An 18,224-nucleotide genomic window follows, 5' to 3' on the forward strand; every position below is an offset into this window, starting at 1 on the left:
AGTAAAAGTCAGAAACCCCTGTTGTGTTCAGCCTCTCCAGCCTCATGAGGACGAGCTGCCGGTCCAACCCTCCTCAACAGAGCACACGCTGGTTCAGACATTGATTGCTTGGTGCATCCTTATTGTTTTGGGAGGATTCCCCCCACCTCCCCACCCATCCTCCTCTGTTCTGCCTGCACGCCACTCATTAGCATAAGCATTTAAACATTCTGACAGCAGCCTTAATAAGCCTCTGAAAAGGTTAAGAAAATCATTACTCCCTGTTGGGTGGGAGGAAGCAGGGGTAGAGAGGGAGGGGACCCTGTGTGCCTTGGTGGTGGGGCATGAGATTACACACACACGCACACACCTGCTCAGAGACAGCCAGGAAAGGTCACACAGACCCCTGATGCGTCTACGCACCACACACACACACAAACACCCTTGAATATAAATGATTAATGAATCATTTAGAAACCCACCCGTATTCCTCTCCCTCTACTTTCGGCGGGGAAGCGGATTCAACGTCTCCGTTTCGCAAAGTTTTAATTTGATTATTGTCTAACTTACAGGGTTTATCTCTGCGCCAGCTATGCTGATCTCACAGCATTGACCGAGGTATGCGATCGGTGGGCAGAAGAGGGACCCCACTCGATTGGCTAAACTGATTGGCCAGTTGAGGACACCTGTGCTCACCTCAGTTGATCTATTACAGTCCCTGTGTCAATAGAGCACACTGAACAAGCACAAAAACAACACACACACACACACACACACACACACACACACACACACACACACACACACACACACACACACACACACACACACACACACAGCCTTTTTCTAAAAGCATCGGGCCCACACACTGAGAGCAGCATGCTAATTAACACCTACTCTGATACCAGGCTCAGGAACAGGGACCTACTGTGAGCCTCATTTCCTGTCTCCTACACTCTCACCTAGGTGACTGAGAGGCCCCCCGGCTATACACACACACCTATGTGACTGACAAGTCGGTCTCAGGAGCAATCAGTTTCTCCTAGATGTATGGGGTCAGGGAGGGTTGGGTGCAATGGAGTCTGTGAGGCTGTGGTTGTGAGAGATAGCAGTGTGAGTGGCAGTTTCAGCTGGGCTGTGGTCAGGTATGGAGAGGACAGTGGTCAGAGGGGACAGAGTGTAACTCCGGATACTCTTGGTCGTCTGGGTATGAGAAGGGAAAGGCGATTTGAAGGGACTGACTGGGGTCCTATCCAAGCTTGAGGTACTGTAGGTAATCACCAGCCCTGGCAGGAAACTGGCACGGGGAGTGGACATTGTTGCCATAGTAACAGTGGACAAACAGATGTCACTCAGTCGTAGTCTAAAGAATGGCAGGATCCTTATTTGTGGGAGTCCTGCCCATTCACTCACATACACGCGCACGTGCACACGCACGCACGCACACACACACACACACACACACACACACACACACACACACACACACACACACACACACACACAGAGAGAGAGAGAAGTCCCATAAGGACCTGAGGTAAATATGGCCGCAGGCTGAACAGACAGGCAGAGGAAGAGTCTACTGTCAATGTGGAGATGTGACAGATTTCCTCCGTTTGAGAAAATAACAATAACAGTGTTATGCAATAACAAAGGATAGATGGAGGGTAATGTGGGATTATTGTTCACTGTGGATCTACCGGTCTAAGCTCGAAGCCATTGTGCGTAGATAAATACACATTTTACTCAGTTGAGCAACAGAAAGGATTCACGGCGTCGAACAAAATGTGACTTTGTTGTACTCTGAGAAACAGCGCATCTTAAACGCAGTGCTTCTGTCAGTGAGAGTTGCTCCGTGGCAGTGGCTCTTGGCTACAGTTTTGTAGTCTTCCATTCTTGCTTGACATACCCGGCTCAAGGTGAGGGTTCCCTGCTTGCAGGCTCGGCAGCGCACGCGTAGCTTCCCCGGCTGGATGGCCCGGCACACACTCTTGCAGTACACATAGAAGCTGCTGTGAGGTCTGGGCTCTGTATGGGAACACAACCACACATTCTGTCAGCGGAGAAACAGTAGCAGATTGTAGCAAGGCTGAAATGAAGCCAGTGGACTCAATAAATGGTGACTTAGGACATTTGATGGTAGAACATATGAGTTGTAAGTGTACTATGCCCTATATTGTGCAGTAGAAAAACATCCATTGTATTTCATGGTCCTCTTTAGTTTGAATAGATGGACACTAAGACTTTCGCATTATGCGAGGACGATGACACAAGGACAAGGGACATCTCCAGTCTGTAGTCTGTCTGGCTGCAGCCCAGAACACAGACACACTGATCCAATTAGCGGAGAGAAGCAACCAGACGTCTTCGTGGCAGATGATTTATTAAAGAGAGGAGGACGTGTCCTGCATGCCTCATTTAAAGTCACCACACCATACAGGCATCCATTCATACACACACACACACACACACAGCGAGAGGGACCAGGAAGAAACAGCATTCTCATTAGAGCTAAAAGCATGGGGGCGCTGGAGTGGGCCGCGCTACCTTGACACGATTCCCAATAAAAATGGGGCGGAGTGGCTTTAAGCCTTCGCATGTCTAATTTATGTTTCCTGGGAGAGAGGTCTCCATTATGGTAATGACTTTACAGGAGGATGGAGGGAGAGCCTGCTAATCAGAGGGGGCAGATAAAGGAGACGTTACGGTGGGTTGGGTTGAGAGACAGAAGGAGGCGAGTGTTGGAGGGTAGGCAGAAGGAGGCGAGTGTTGGAGGGTAGGCAGAAGGAGGCGAGTGTTGGAGGGTAGGCAGAAGGAGGCGAGTGTTGGAGGGTAGGCAGACGGGGGGTAGACAGAAAGAGGTGAGTGTTGGAGGGTAGGCAGACGGAGGGTAGGCAGACGGAGGCGAGTGTTGGAGGCTAGGCAGAAGGAGGCGAGTGTTGGAGGGTAGGCAGACGGGGGGGTAGACAGAAAGAGGTGAGTGTTGGAGGGTAGGCAGACGGAGGGTAGGCAGAAGGAGGCGAGTGTTGGGGGGTAGACAGAAGGAGGCGAGTGTTGGAGGGTAGGCAGACGGAGGCGAGTGTTGGAGGGTAGGCAGAAGGAGGCGAGTGTTGGAGGGTAGGCAGAAGGAGGCGAGTGTTGGAGGGTAGGCATACGGAGGCGAGTGTTGGAGGGTAGGCAAACGGACGGTAGACAGAAGGAGGTCAGTGTTGGGAGGGTTTGCAGAAGGAGGGTAGACAGAAGGAGGTGAGTGTTGGGAGGGTAGGCAGAAAGAGGCGAGTGTTGGAGGGTAGGCAGACGGAGGGTAGGCAGAAGGAGGCGAGTGTTGGAGGGTAGGCAGACGGAGGCGAGTGTTGGAGGGTAGGCAGACGGAGGCGAGTGTTGGAGGGTAGGCAGATGGAGAGGAGTGTTGGAGGGTAGGCATACAGAGACGAGTGTTGGAGGGTAGGCAGACGGAGGGTAGGCAGACAGAGGCGAGTGTTGGAGGGTAGACAGAAGGAAGCGAGTGTTGGAGGGCAGGCAGATGGAGAGGAGTGTTGGAGGGTAGGCATACGGAGGCGAGTGTTGGAGGGTAGATAGAAGGAGGTGAGTGTTGGAGGGTAGGCATGGGAGGTGAGTGTTGGAGGGTAGGCAGATGGAGGGTAGACAGAAGGAGGCGAGTGTTGGAGGGTAGGCAGAAGGAGGTGAGTGTTAGAGGGTAGGCAGAAGGAGGCGAGTGTTGGAGGGTAGACAGAAAGAGGCGAGTGTTGGAGGGTAGGCAGACGGAGGGTAGGCAGACAGAGGGTAGGCAGACGGACGGTAGACAGAAGGAGGTCAGTGTTGGGAGGGTTTGCAGAAGGAGGGTAGACAGAAGGAGGTGAGTGTTGGGAGGGTAGGCAGACGGAGGCGAGTGTTGGAGTGTAGGCAGACGGAGGCAAGTGTTGGGAGGGTAGGCAGACGGAGGCGAGTGTTGGAGGGTAGGCAGACGGAGGCGAGTGTTGGAGGGTAGGCAGACGGAGGCGAGTGTTGGAGGGTAGGCAGACGGAGGCGAGTGTTGGAGGGTAGGCAGACGGAGGCGAGTGTTGGAGGGTAGGCAGACGGAGGCGAGTGTTGGAGTGTAGGCAGACGGAGGCAAGTGTTGGGAGGGTAGGCAGACGGAGGCGAGTGTTGGAGGGTAGGCAGACGGAGGCGAGTGTTGGAGGGTAGGCAGACGGAGGCGAGTGTTGGAGGGTAGGCAGACGGAGGCGAGTGTTGGAGGGTAGGCAGACGGAGGCGAGTGTTGGAGGGTAGGCAGACGGAGGCGAGTGTTGGAGGGTAGGCAGACGGAGGCGAGTGTTGGAGGGTAGGCAGACGGAGGCGAGTGTTGGAGGGTAGGCAGACGGAGGCGAGTGTTGGGAGGGTAGGCAGACGGAGGCGAGTGTTGGAGGGTAGGCAGACGGAGGCGAGTGTTGGAGGGTAGGCAGACGGAGGCGAGTGTTGGAGGGTAGGCAGACGGAGGCGAGTGTTGGAGGGTAGGCAGACGGAGGCGAGTGTTGGAGGGAAGGCATGGGAGGTGAGTGTTGGAGGGTAGGCAGATGGAGGGTAGACAGAAGGAGGCGAGTGTTGGAGGGTAGGCAGAAGGAGGCGAGTGTTGGAGGGTAGGCAGAAGGAGGCGAGTGTTGGAGGGTAGGCAGACGGAGGCGAGTGTTGGAGGGTAGGCAGACGGAGGCGAGTGTTGGGAGGGTAGGCAGACGGAGGCGAGTGTTGGAGGGTAGGCAGACGGAGGCGAGTGTTGGAGGGTAGGCAGACGGAGGTGAGTGTTGGAGGGTAGGCAGACGGAGGCGAGTGTTGGAGGGTAGGCAGACGGAGGCGAGTGTTGGAGGGTAGACAGAAGTAGGTGAGTGTTGGAGGGTAGGCATGGGAGGTGAGTGTTGGAGGGTAGGCAGATGGAGGGTAGACAGAAGGAGGCGAGTGTTGGAGGGTAGGCAGAAGGAGGCGAGTGTTGGAGGGTAGGCAGAAGGAGGCGAGTGTTGGAGGGTAGACAGAAGGAGGCGAGTGTTGGAGGGTAGGCAGACGGAGGGTAGGCAGACGGAGGGTAAACAGAAAGAGGCGAGTGTTGGAGGGTAGGCAGAAGGAGGCGAGTGTTGGAGGGTAGGCAGAAGGAGGCGAGTGTTGGAGGGTAGACAGAAGGAGGCGAGTGTTGGAGGGTAGGCAGACGGAGGGTAGGCAGACGGAGGGTAAACAGAAAGAGGCGAGTGTTGGAGGGTAGGCAGACGGAGGCGAGTGTTGGAGGGTAGGCAGAAGGAGGCGAGTGTTGGAGGGTAGGCAGAAGGAGGCGAGTGTTGGAGAGTAGGCAGAAGGAGATGAGTGTTGGGAGGGTATGCAGAAGGAGGCGAGTGTTGGAGGGTAGGCAGACGGAGGGTATGCAGAAGGAGGCGAGTGTTGGAGGGTAGGCAGAAGGAGATGAGTGTTGGGAGGGTAGGCAGACGGAGGCGAGTGTTGGAGTGTAGGCAGACGGACGGTAGACAGAAGGAGGTCAGTGTTGGGAGGGTTTGCAGAAGGAGGCTTGACAGAAGGAGGTGAGTGTTGGGAGGGTAGGCAGAAAGAGGCGAGTGTTGGAGGGTAGGCAGACGGAGGGTAGGCAGAAGGAGGCGAGTGTTGGAGGGTAGGCAGAAGGAGGCGAGTGTTGGGAGGGTAGGCAGACGGAGGCGAGTGTTGGAGGGTAGGCAGACGGAGGCGAGTGTTGGAGGGTAGGCAGAAAGAGGCGAGTGTTGGAGGGTAGGCAGACGGAGGCAAGTGTTGGGAGGGTAGGCAGAAGGAGGCGAGTGTTGGAGGGTAGGCAGACGGAGGCGAGTGTTGGAGGATAGACAGAAGGAGGTGAGTGTTGGAGGGTAGGCATGGGAGGTGAGTGTTGGAGGGTATGCAGATGGAGGGTAGACAGAAGGAGGCGAGTGTTGGGAGGGTAGGCAGACGGAGGCGAGTGTTGGGAGGGTAGGCAGACGGAGGCGAGTGTTGGAGGGTAGGCAGACGGAGGCGAGTGTTGGAGGGTAGGCAGACGGAGGCGAGTGTTGGAGGGTAGGCAGACGGAGGCGAGTGTTGGAGGGTAGGCAGACGGAGGCGAGTGTTGGAGGGTAGGCAGACGGAGGCGAGTGTTGGAGGGTAGGCAGACGGAGGCGAGTGTTGGAGGGTAGACAGAAGTAGGTGAGTGTTGGAGGGTAGGCATGGGAGGTGAGTGTTGGAGGGTAGGCAGATGGAGGGTAGACAGAAGGAGGCGAGTGTTGGAGGGTAGGCAGAAGGAGGCGAGTGTTGGAGGGTAGGCAGAAGGAGGCGAGTGTTGGAGGGTAGACAGAAGGAGGCGAGTGTTGGAGGGTAGGCAGACGGAGGGTAGGCAGACGGAGGGTAGGCAGACGGAGGGTAAACAGAAAGAGGCGAGTGTTGGAGGGTAGGCAAACGGAGGCGAGTGTTGGAGGGTAGGCAGAAGGAGGCGAGTGTTGGAGGGTAGGCAGAAGGAGGCGAGTGTTGGAGAGTAGGCAGAAGGAGATGAGTGTTGGGAGGGTATGCAGAAGGAGGCGAGTGTTGGAGGGTAGGCAGAAGGAGATGAGTGTTGGGAGGGTAGGCAGACGGAGGCGAGTGTTGGAGTGTAGGCAGACGGACGGTAGACAGAAGGAGGTCAGTGTTGGGAGGGTTTGCAGAAGGAGGGTAGACAGAAGGAGGTGAGTGTTGGGAGGGTAGACAGAAAGAGGCGAGTGTTGGAGGTTAGGCAGACGGAGGGTAGGCAGAAGGAGGCGAGTGTTGGAGGGTAGGCAGAAGGAGGCGAGTGTTGGGAGGGTAGGCAGACGGAGGCGAGTGTTGGAGGGTAGGCAGAAAGAGGCGAGTGTTGGAGGGTAGGCAGACGGAGGCAAGTGTTGGGAGGGTAGGCAGACGGAGGCAAGTGTTGGAGGGTAGGCAGACGGAGGCGAGTGTTGGAGGGTAGGCAGACGGAGGCGAGTGTTGGGAGGGTAGGCAGACGGAGGCGAGTGTTGGAGGGTAGACAGAAGGAGGTGAGTGTTGGAGGGTAGACAGAAGGAGGTGAGTGTTGGAGGGTAGGCAGATGGAGGGTAGGCAGAAGGAGGCGAGTGTTGGAGGGTAGGCAGAAGGAGGCGAGTGTTGGAGGGTAGGCAGAAGGAGGCGAGTGTTGGAGGGTAGGCAGAAGGAGGCGAGTGTTGGAGGGTAGGCAGAAGGAGGCGAGTGTTGGAGGGTAGGCAGAAGGAGGCGAGTGTTTGAGGGTAGGCAGAAGGAGGCGAGTGTTGGAGGGTAGGCAGACGGAGGCGAGTGTTGGAGGGTAGTAAGAAGACAGCTTTAAAAAGTTTTGCCTTTGAGCCGAGATACAGAGGTCAAAGCCAATACCTGTATATATTTCCATTTCCCACAGATGTCTGGAGACCGACTGCTGAATCCCAATCAACCGTTTAGAAGGCTGCATTCAGGGAGCGGTTGTACTGTTCAAATGGGGCACGAATGTCAAGGCCACAGAGCCACTTCTGAGCTCCCTGCGTGTTCATGCACACCCAAATAGGACTTGTGTCATTTTGGCACCTTGGCTCGTCTGTGTCATTTTCTATGCTTTTACAGTTTATGGAACACCAAACAGCCAAGACACACATACACAGAGTGTACAAAACATTAGGAACACCTGCCCTTTCCATGACAGTGACCAGGTGAATCCAGGTGAAACCTATGGTCCCTTATTGATGTCACTTGTTAATTCCACTTCAAATCAGTGTCAACGAAGGGGAGGAGATGGGTTAAAGAAGGATTTTTAAGCCTTCAAACAATTGAGACGTGGATTGTGTATGTGCGCCATTCAGAGGGTGAATGAGGGCAAGACATAAAGACTCAGTGTATTGTCACATGCGAACACACACCTGTGTGTTCAGGCTCTTCCCTGGCTCTCTGCTCGTCATCAGTTTCCAGTATGACAGCCAGGCCGGTAGAGGTAGTGGGCAGGCGGGAGGCGGTGAGGTCCAGGCGGGTGAGGCTGTCCACCCCTCGACCCAGACGGTGCTGCAGGGCCAGGTCAGAGCACCGGCCCGACCCCGGGGGAGGCAGCACCACGTGCACGGTACTCTGCTCTGGGAGGTCACAGCCCTGTAGGTCAGGTAAACAGAGAGAGACAGACAGAGAAAGACAGTTATTTAAACCTCGGTTTAGCACATGTAGATCGTCTGTCTATGTACAGTTGTCACATTGTAGTACACAAACCTGTTGTCAGAATGACTGTAAACCAGCCATAAAATGAAATCACATACCACTGCAGTAAATTAGATCAAAACACATCAAAAATGCCTAAAGATATGGATCATACAACTACAGATCTTTTTTATTTTTTATTACCTAATCTGTTTAGGTACATCTCCGTTTTATAATTTCCAATACAGCTGCTGTACCATTTCAGGGCAACACATTTTCAATCTACCCCAAAATTCACAATTAAAAAGTGTTTTGTTCAACATGTCACTGAAATTATATGCAAATCCATCAGTCATTTTAGATCTAAACCCCTCCATTGATGCAGAAGTAGGCTAAACAAACAGGGTCTGGCGTTAATCACTGACGATAGCTTACTCTCCTGGAAAGCTTTCAAGTTTCATTTTTGAAGTTTGTCTCCCTGAAGTTTCTTTGTAGCTCTCAGTGTGGGAGAAAATAAAAAATAAAATGTAAAAAAATAAATAAATAAATAAATAAACTCTCCCCTGTCAAAAACCATAGTCGGGTAAACAACAACAGGAAATGTTTGTTTCAAAAACACCAGCATTTCACTGGAGGAGAACTAGTGAGCTAACAACTAAGCATAATCAAATCTCACATGCAACTCTGGTGATTGGGTGCGAAAGGAAATATGAAAAGAGAAACAGTTCTGAAAGGTGTGCTTGTGTCACCAGCTGTCAAGGCTTTATCTTAAAGTGTTACTTTTCTTATAATGGTATCAGCCATTCCAAATCAGCCCCAGCCTAGTGCTTACACCTGCAGCAGTACACTAGATCTGCAAAGACTGGAAAGGATCCAAGTAGATATTTTATAATTCGGCAGGAAATGAATACATTGGCATTTGTTTCATGGAGTTCATTTTCTGAGAACGGAGTAAAAATGTGTGATGCAAATAAGCTGCGTAAGGTAGCTCAAACAGGTCCTAGTTAAAGCAAAGAGCTTATGTGAGAGAGAGATGCCTTAGCGAGAGAGAGGTCCCTCATTTGTGAACTAATCCATAGAAGGGAGATAATTTCACCCCGAGAAGCCTGGCGTGCCAAATGACTGGCAAAATATAAAAACAAAATGTGTTTGATCTGGTTAATTTTCTCGGGCTCAACAGCGTGGATTTGTTTTTGTTTTTAATGATATGGCGTTAATGAAGAACCTGTGGCTGAGGCTGAAAGGTCTACTATGCGAGACAGCTAGCACAGCTCAGACGGTATGATGGATCTGGAGCTAGCAGCTTTAGCTTTACAGCCAGACTGAGGAAAAATAACTAGGTCGTTCCACCAATTCAGTGCCTTCACCTAATTGAAACATTCTGTCACAAAGAGCACATGTTAACTTCATTTAAAAAACTTGTTGTTTTCCCCATCTCAAAAATACTACAGTAAGTGCCAAATAAAGTAACATGGTTGACTAACAGGATTGACGATTTCATCTTAAATCAGCCGTGAATCCCCTTGTGACAGGGGGAATGGAAGCTTGTTGTGTGCAACAGGGAGGGGCAGTTACAGGCAAGCTTCACCTTAAAATGATTCACTAAATCACATTAAATAAATATTTATAAATCAGAAAGGACTTTTTCAAAGCAACAAACTAACTAAGGACTTTACAATGGTGGTGAAAACTTGGAGACATTTTGGGGTTAAGTGGGTTAAAATCTTCCAAGAAGTCATGAGAGGGTGCATGGAGGGACATGTCAAAATGCTGAATTTTGGCACTTGAGAAAGTCTTTACTAGTATAGTAAATATAATCTATTGAATTCGCCATGAGGTCTATATTAAAAAGGGCATTTCATTAAATATAACATGCTTTTAAAATGTAATATTGGTGCACAATTTCTACTTAAAATATCAAAGGGAAGCAAGTGGCAACCATTTCCTGGAACGACAACTATAATTAGTTAAATAGAGACCAATATATTTAAGATTGATATTCCCATTGGTCTCTATTCAAATCTGAATTCAACTGTATGGAAGAGTTGATCACTTAGCTACTGCAAAGCACTTTGTGACCACTGCTGGCGTGCAAATTCCTTTATGAATTAAAATCGGATTGATTTGTTGATCGCCCCTCCACACCTCTGCCACATCAGCTTTACGTTACTGCCGTTTGTGACCGTTTGATGCGTTACTTTACTGCGGTCTAGAACCCCTGATTGTAACCAGGGAGGTGAGGAAAGATAACGACAGCGTGACTACTTTCATGTTCCTTCAAAGTCAAATGTCTGGTTTTATCAACATTTGGCAACAGTAGTTGACAGACCTGATATCAAATAACTTCCGGTTACACACACACACCTGCGTGCGGACACACACGCACACAAGCGCCTCCAACCTTGGCTTGTCTGTTGAGATTTTTTTTTAAATAATGTAGAAGGCAGGTACAAACGTGGAGCTAAATAAGAAACAATTGACTGACATTGAAAACTAAATATCCTTTCCAATATCCGCAACACACAACAAATTGACAGCGTAAGTACATCTGTGCTCCCCACAGGTGTTTAAAGAAGGTCTCCTAGCGGCTGATTCCTCTCCCAGACACTAATTGGAGGAATCAGAAGCCCAGGGAGCATTAGTGTATTCATGTTGCATGCTTGTGACCTTTCCACACTCATCCTCTGCTCTTAGGAGGGCCAGACCAACAAGTCTGTAACCACTATTTTAATGGTCAATCTGCAAAAGACCTGTGAATTGCCCCATGACTCATGAAGGAGGTTTCGACAACACATCATCAATAATTGCATTATAGATCAAGTCATTTTGGGAAAAACGTTGGCTGTAATATGCTTTTTCTGCACAGCAACATCGGCCCATTGGGAATTAATAAAGTTCATTGAAGTGAGGTGAATTGAACTAAACTGACTGTTTCCCCTGGATAGAGGTAGGAGTCACTTGAGCAATGTCGCACAATATCAAACAAGCAACACTAAACCATTCAAGGCCGCAAAGTGAAAGATACATGAGTCTTTAGTGGCTCAGTCCCTAGCATGCAGACAAATGTTTGTGAAAGGCTGAGCAAAGCACCTGAAATCCTGTGAAGACTGTGAATAATGTGGGCTGGGACTCCCAACTCCCTGTGCAGCTCCTTCTCTACAGTGAAAAAGCTCAGCGCCACTCTGCAAAAAGAAACAGTGTCTGCGCCGATTGTTTCACTGCAATTAGCAGGATAGAACTCCTTGTCTTATTATATGGTTGAACAAAGTGGCAACTCAAGGACATGGAGATTGGATGACGGAATCAACTTGTCTTGTATGAGGTGGGGACTCACTCCTTAGAGTACCTGTACATCAGACATCAGACATGCAACAGCGCCTCTTCAACCTCAGGAGGCTGAAGATATTTGGCTTGTCACCAAAAACACTCAAACTTTTACAGATGCACATTCAACTGAACTGCCTGTTCACCCCACTATCATCCAGAAGGCTAGGTCAGTACAGGTGCATCAAAGCTGGGACCGAGAAACTGAAAAACAGCTTCTATCTCAAGGACATCAGACTGTTAAACAGCAGTCACTAACATTGAGTGGCTGCTGCCAACATACTAACTCAAATCTCTAGTCACTTTAATAAGTAAACATTTGATGTAATAAATGTATCATTTGTCACTTTAAACAATGCCACTTTATATAATGTTTACATACCATACATTACTCATCTCATATGTATATACTGTACTCTATACCATCTACTGCATCTTGCCTATGCCGTTCGGCCATCGCTCATCCATATATTTATATGTACATATTCCTATTCATTCCTTTGATTTGAGACCACACCTAGCAGGCCTAATGATTAAGATAAATCTGACATGTTGTAATTTAGGCCGTGTCATTTCTGAGTAAAAGGAAGGGATGGAGCAGGAGGGATAACAAAGAAAAAGAGGGGGAGCGGAGGAGGAGGAAGGGCGACGTGGAAGGGAGAATAAGAGAGGAACTTGTAGGCTACTGGAAGGGAGCGCGAGAGAGAGAGGGAGAGGAGTAGAAGGAAGTGTGAAAGAGATGGCACTCCCTCGGGGATGAGAAAGCTAATAGAGCACATAACAGTGAACGCTCCTCTCGTCACTACAAAATGTCAGAGGCACACATCTCAGACTGTGGCAGTTAAACACCAGTGACTAGCGACTTGTCTGAGCCTAGAGGCCTGGCACTGTAGCGTTCAGACTCTCTGGGACCGATGACAACGTGACACGCATAGCAACAGCGCTTTACCTGGCTTAGTGACCCGGCGTCAGAGTCTGCTAACTAACCAGGGCCTGGTTTCCCGATAGTGATGGAACTTAGGTTTATAAGTGTTTTAACGATGCATCTTTCCCACAAATTGAACATGCATTTCCCTAAACACCACGGAGAGAGATTTCTAAGTGCATTGTTGGATAATGGCGCCGGGGGGGGGGGGGGGTGGCTGCCATGTTACGGGCTTGTAACTTATTTTTTGTACATAATGTTGATGCTACCGTTTCTTATGACCGAAAAGAGCTTCTGGACATCAGAACTGCGATTACTCACCTCAAACTGGATGAAGATTTTTTATTTAATGAGTCCGACGTGAAGGATATAGTGCTTTCTCGAGACCAGGCCCAAATCTCTGTCAATCGCATGAAGAAAAGACGGAGAAAGAACGGGCAGAGATCGGGTTGCCTTCTGAAACATCGTAGGCAAATGGATAAACCACCACTACCATCTGTACTATTGGCCAATGTCCAATCATTAGAAAATTGCCTGGAAGATCTACGATTAAAACTATCCTATCAATGGGACATTAAAAACTAATATGCTCACTTCGAGGCAAGCAACACTGAAGCATGCATGAAAGCACCAGCTGTTCCGGATGACTGTGTGATCACGCTCTCCGTAGCCGATATGAGCAAGGTCAAACAGGTCAACATTCACAAAGCTGTTGGGCCAGATGGATAACCAGGACGTGTACTCAAAGCATGCGTTGACCAACTGGCAAGTGTCTTTACTGACATTTTCAACCTCTCCCTGACCGAGTCTGTAATATCTACATGTTTCAAACCACCACAGGGACCACTTTGTCCCTGTGACAAAGGAAGCAAAGGTAACCTGCCTAAATTATTACCGCCCCGTAGCACTCACGTTGGTAGCCATGACGTGCTTTGAAAGGCTGGTCATGGCTCACATCAAGACCATCATCCTGGAAACCCTGGACCCACTCCAATTCGCATACCGCCCGAACAAATCCACAGATGACGCAATCTCAATCGCACTCCACACTACCATTTCCCACTTGGACAAAAGGAACACCTATGTGAGAATGCCGTTCATTGACTGCAGCTCGGCGTTCAACACCATAGTGCCCACAAAACTCATAACTAAGCTAAGGACCCTGGGACTAAACTCCTCCCTCTGCAACTGGATCCTGAACTTCCTGATGGGCCGCCCCCAGGTGGTAAGAGTAGGCGGCAACACATCTGCCACGCTGATCCTCAACATCTCTCGCCCCCCTCATGGGTGCATACTTAGTCCCCTCCTGTACTCCCTGTTCACCCACGACTGCGTGGCCAAGTACGACTCCAACACCATCATTACGTTTGCTGATGACACAACAGTGGTAGGCCTGATCACCGACAATGATGAGACAAAATATAGGGAGGGGGTCAGAGACCTGGCAGGGTGGTGTCAGGACAAACTTCTCCCTCAATGTGAGCAAGACAAAGGAGATGATCGTGGACTACAAGAAAAGAAGGGCCGAACAGGCCCCCATTAATATTGACAGGGCTGCATTGGAGCAGGTTGAGAGCTTCAAGTTCCTTGGTGTCCACATCACCAACGAACTATCATGGTCCAAACACACCAAGACAGTCGTGAAGATGGCACGACCACACCTTTTCCCCCTCAGGACACTGAAAAGATTTGGCATGGGTCCCCAGATCCTCAAAAATTCCTACAGCTGCACCATCGAGAGCATCCTGATCGATTGCATCATCGTCAGGTATGGCAACTGCTCGGCATCTGTCCGTAAGGCACTACAGACGGTAGTGCGTACGACCCAGTACATCACTGGGGCCAAGCTTCCTGACACCCAGGACCTATATACTAGGTGGTGTCAGAGGAAGGCTCCAAAAAATTGTAAAAGACTCCAGTCACCCAAGTCATAGACTGTTTTCTCGGCTACCGCACGGCAAGTGGTACCGGAGCACCAAGTGTAGGACCAAAAGGCTCCTTAACAGCTTCTTCCCAAAAGCTATAAAAATATTGAACAATTAATAAAATGGCCACCCGGACTATTTACATTGACCCACCCCCTTTGTTTTTACACTGCTGCTACTCGCTGTTTATTATCTATGCATAGTCATCTTACCCGTACCTACATGTACAAATGACCTCGACTAACAGGTGCCCCCGCACATTGACTCGCTACCGGTACCCCTGCATATAGCCTCATTATTGTTATTTTATTGTGCTACTTTTATTTTATTTAGTAAACATTTACACAATACTGACGACTGCGCAGCGCCTAGAGCGATATTACCACTTAGGCCTACTGATGCAAATATTAAGGTGGCTTCTTTGAATGCTTACCCTATAAAAATATATTAAATTATTGATTTGGCACACCACTGAGCACATGTTAGGCTACACATCATTAAATACACTGCTCAAAAAATAAAGGGAACACTAAAATAACATCTTAGATCTGAATGAATGAAATATTCTTATTAAATCATTTTTTCTTTACATAGTTGAATGTGCTGACAACAAAATCACACAAACATTATCAATGGAAATCAAATTTATCAACCCATGGAGGTCTGGATTTGGAGTCACACTCAAAATTAAAGTGGAAAACCACACTACAGGCTGATCCAACTTTGATGTAATGTCTTTAAAACAAGTCAAAATGAGGCTCAGTAGTGTGTGTGGCCTCCACGTGCCTGTATGACCTCCCTACAACGCCTGGGCATGCTCCTGATGAGGTGGCGGATGGTCTCCTGAGGGATCTCCTCCCAGACCTGGACTAAAGCATCCGCCAACTCCTGGACAGTCTGTGGTGCAACGTGGCATTGGTGGATAGAGCGAGACATGATGTCCCAGATATGCTCAATTGGATTCAGGTCTGGGGAACGGGCGGGCCAGTCCATAGCATCAATGCCTTCCTCTTGCAGGAACTGCTGACACACTCCAGCCACATGAGGTCTAGCATTTTCTTGCATTAGAAGGAACCCAGGGCCAACCGCACCAGCATATGGTCTCACAAGGGGTCTGAGTATCTCATCTAGGTACCTAATGGCAGTCAGGCTACCTCTGGCGAGCACATGGAGGGCTGTGCGGCCCCCCAAAGAAATGCCACCCCACACCATGACTGACCTACCGCCAAACCGGTCATGCTGGAGGATGTTGCAGGCAGCAGAACGTTCTCCACGACGTCTTCAGACTGTCACGTCTGTCACATGTGCTCAGTGTGAACCTGCTTTCATCTGTGAAGAGCACAGGGCGCCAGTGGCGAATTTGCCAATCTTGGTGTTCTCTGGCAAATGAAAAACGTCCTGCACTGTGTTGGGCTGTGAGCACAACCCCCACCTGTGGATGTCGGGCCCTCATACCACCCTCATAGAGTCTGTTTCTGACCGTTTGAGCAGACACATGCACATTTGTGGCCTGCTGGAGGTCATTTTGCAGTGCTCTGGCAGTGCTCCTCCTGCTCCTCCTTGCACAAAGGCGGAGGTGGCGGTCCTGCTGCTGGGTTGTTGCCCTCCTACAGCCTCCTCCACGTCTCCTGATGTACTGGCCTGTCTCCTGGTAGCGCCTACATGCTCTGGACACTACGCTGACAGACACAGCAAACCTTCTTGCCACAGCTCGCATTGATGTGCCATCCTGGATGAGCTGCACTACCTGAGCCACTTGTGTGGGTTGTAGACTCCGTCTCATGCTACCACTAGAGTGAAAGCACCGCCAGCATTCAAAAGTGACCAAAACATCAGCCAGGAAGCATAGGAACTGAGAAGTGGTCTGTGGTCCCCACCTGCAGAACCACTCCTTTATTGGGGGTGTCTTGCTAATTGCCTATAATTTCCACCTGTTGTCTATTCCATTTGCACAACAGCATGTGAAATTTATTGTCAATCAATGTTGCTTCCTAAGTGGACAGTTTGATTTCACAGAAGTGTGATTGACTTGGAGTTACATTGTGTTGTTTAAGTGTTCCCTTTATTTTTTTGAGCAGTGTATATTGAGACAAATTACAGACAGTAGCCTAGAAGCAGCAAAATAGAACTCGATTGAACATGAAATGTATTTAAATATGTTTATATTTCAATGGAGTCATCTCAGTTTTCATTTGAAGCATATTTTTAGGTAGCTTGTTTGTATGAATTGCAAAGACATTGGCCACTTTGTATTTGTAGTCGACTTTCTATCCATCTCTCTGTGACAGTTATCGGCTGTCACAGAGAGATAGATAGAATCACATGGTTTATGTTTAGCAGAGATCTTCTGTGAATAAAGTGACAAAGGAGGGGAAACAACAACAACAAAAAAGCATGCGCGTGCGTCCGTCATCATGCGCATGTTGATTTTGTACATCCACACCAGACACGATCAGGACAGCATGTTGAAATATCAAGACGAACTCTGAACCAACAATATTCATTTGTGGACAGGTTGAAACACATGAAACATTCATGGACATTTAGCTAGCTAGCTTGATGTTGGTAGCTAATTTGTCCTGGGATATAAACATTGGTTTGTTATTTTACCTGAAATGCACAAAGTCCTTTTTTTCCCTGGATCTTTGTACAATTTTACTCTGACCATTAATTCACAGATAAAAGGGTTTCCAGTAATCTCTTCTCCTGTGGACTTTATATGGCAGTTGGCAACCGACTTTGAGGTGCATTACCACCACTGAATGGAGTGTGGACCTCAGCTCAGTTTCCAATTACCCATGTGGGTATATGCTCCTAAAAACCAATGAGGAGATGGGAGAGGCGGGACCAGTCAAAAGTTTGGACACGCCTACTTTTCTCATACCAAGAGTGTGCAAAGCTGTCATCAAGGCAAATGGTGGCTACTTTGAAGATTCTCAAATCTAAAATATATTTTGATATGTTTAACACTTTTTTGGTTACTACATGATTCCATATGTGTAATTTCATAGCTTTGATGTCTTCACTATTATTCTACAATGTAGAAAATAGTACAAATAAAGAAAAACCCTTGAAAGATTAGGTGTGTCCAAACTTGACTGGTACTGTATGTGTACATTTATTTTGTAACGCGAGCGGTGTGGTCAGCATGTTAGCTGTTCTACGAGTGGTCAGAGGCAGGCGTTAGATCACGAGCGTTTCCAAGTGCAACGTTAATAACGATGGTTTTTGGGAAAAAGCTCAGACTTAACGATGCTCCTATGAAACTATTAACAATGAATGTAGCCTTAAATTGCTTTTGGGAAATCAGAACAAGAAGGAAGGATTTAGTGCTGGAATGGTTTCATATCTGGTGCCAGTTGAAGATGTTAAGGGCTAGGTGTTCTGTGTGTGTGTGTGTGTGTGTGTGCGCGCGTATGGATATATTCTCTATAGGCCAACTTATTATAATTTAAAAGCACATCTTAATAAGCACCAGTAAAATAATCTAGCATCATTACTCAAGAAGAAGGTGAGTAAATCAGCGAGCACATTAGGGATTTGTTGATCACAGTATCAAACTGAGAACATTTTGCTATTTCAACCGAGCTTGAGTGCAAAAACTGATCCATTCCTCGCCCTCAGTTATTTGCTATGAATGGTATTCTCGCTTCACAAATGTATTTCAAAATTCAACCAATATAAATGACAGAGAAAGTAAGCATACACCTAGAGCCAAAACTGGAAACACGCACAGAAAGGGTCATCTTTGTGTCTGCTGAATGACGTACAGTAAACACACACACTAGTCGCCTTCATGTCAACTGAAACACATGAATGATTGGTCCAGACACAAACAATGAGAGAGTGATGTGTGCGTCTCCACGTCATTCTCAATAACTTTGTGCCCTCATGCTTCACTCAATGCTTTGAGACCCTTTATTCTCCCCAAACCCTTGGGGACA

At 48.7% G+C, this 18,224-nt stretch overlaps 1 protein-coding gene across 1 annotated transcript in view; it reads right to left on the reverse strand.

Annotated features, from left to right (window-relative positions):
- Positions 1-18,224, reverse strand: part of prkn (parkin RBR E3 ubiquitin protein ligase) — a 99,485-nt gene that overhangs the window by 69,718 nt on the left and 11,543 nt on the right. Inside the window, exons 3-4 of the mRNA XM_021608414.3 lie at positions 7,842-8,064; positions 1,889-2,007 (exon numbers count right to left, since the gene is read on the reverse strand). Of these exons, the coding sequence (XP_021464089.2) occupies positions 1,889-2,007; positions 7,842-8,064 (342 nt within the window). The remainder of the gene's footprint in view (positions 1-1,888; positions 2,008-7,841; positions 8,065-18,224) is intronic.

This window comes from Oncorhynchus mykiss, chromosome 1, assembly GCF_057628025.1.
Source record: "Oncorhynchus mykiss isolate SJ-2025 chromosome 1, ASM5762802v1, whole genome shotgun sequence".
NCBI classification, from domain to species: domain Eukaryota; kingdom Metazoa; phylum Chordata; class Actinopteri; order Salmoniformes; family Salmonidae; genus Oncorhynchus; species Oncorhynchus mykiss.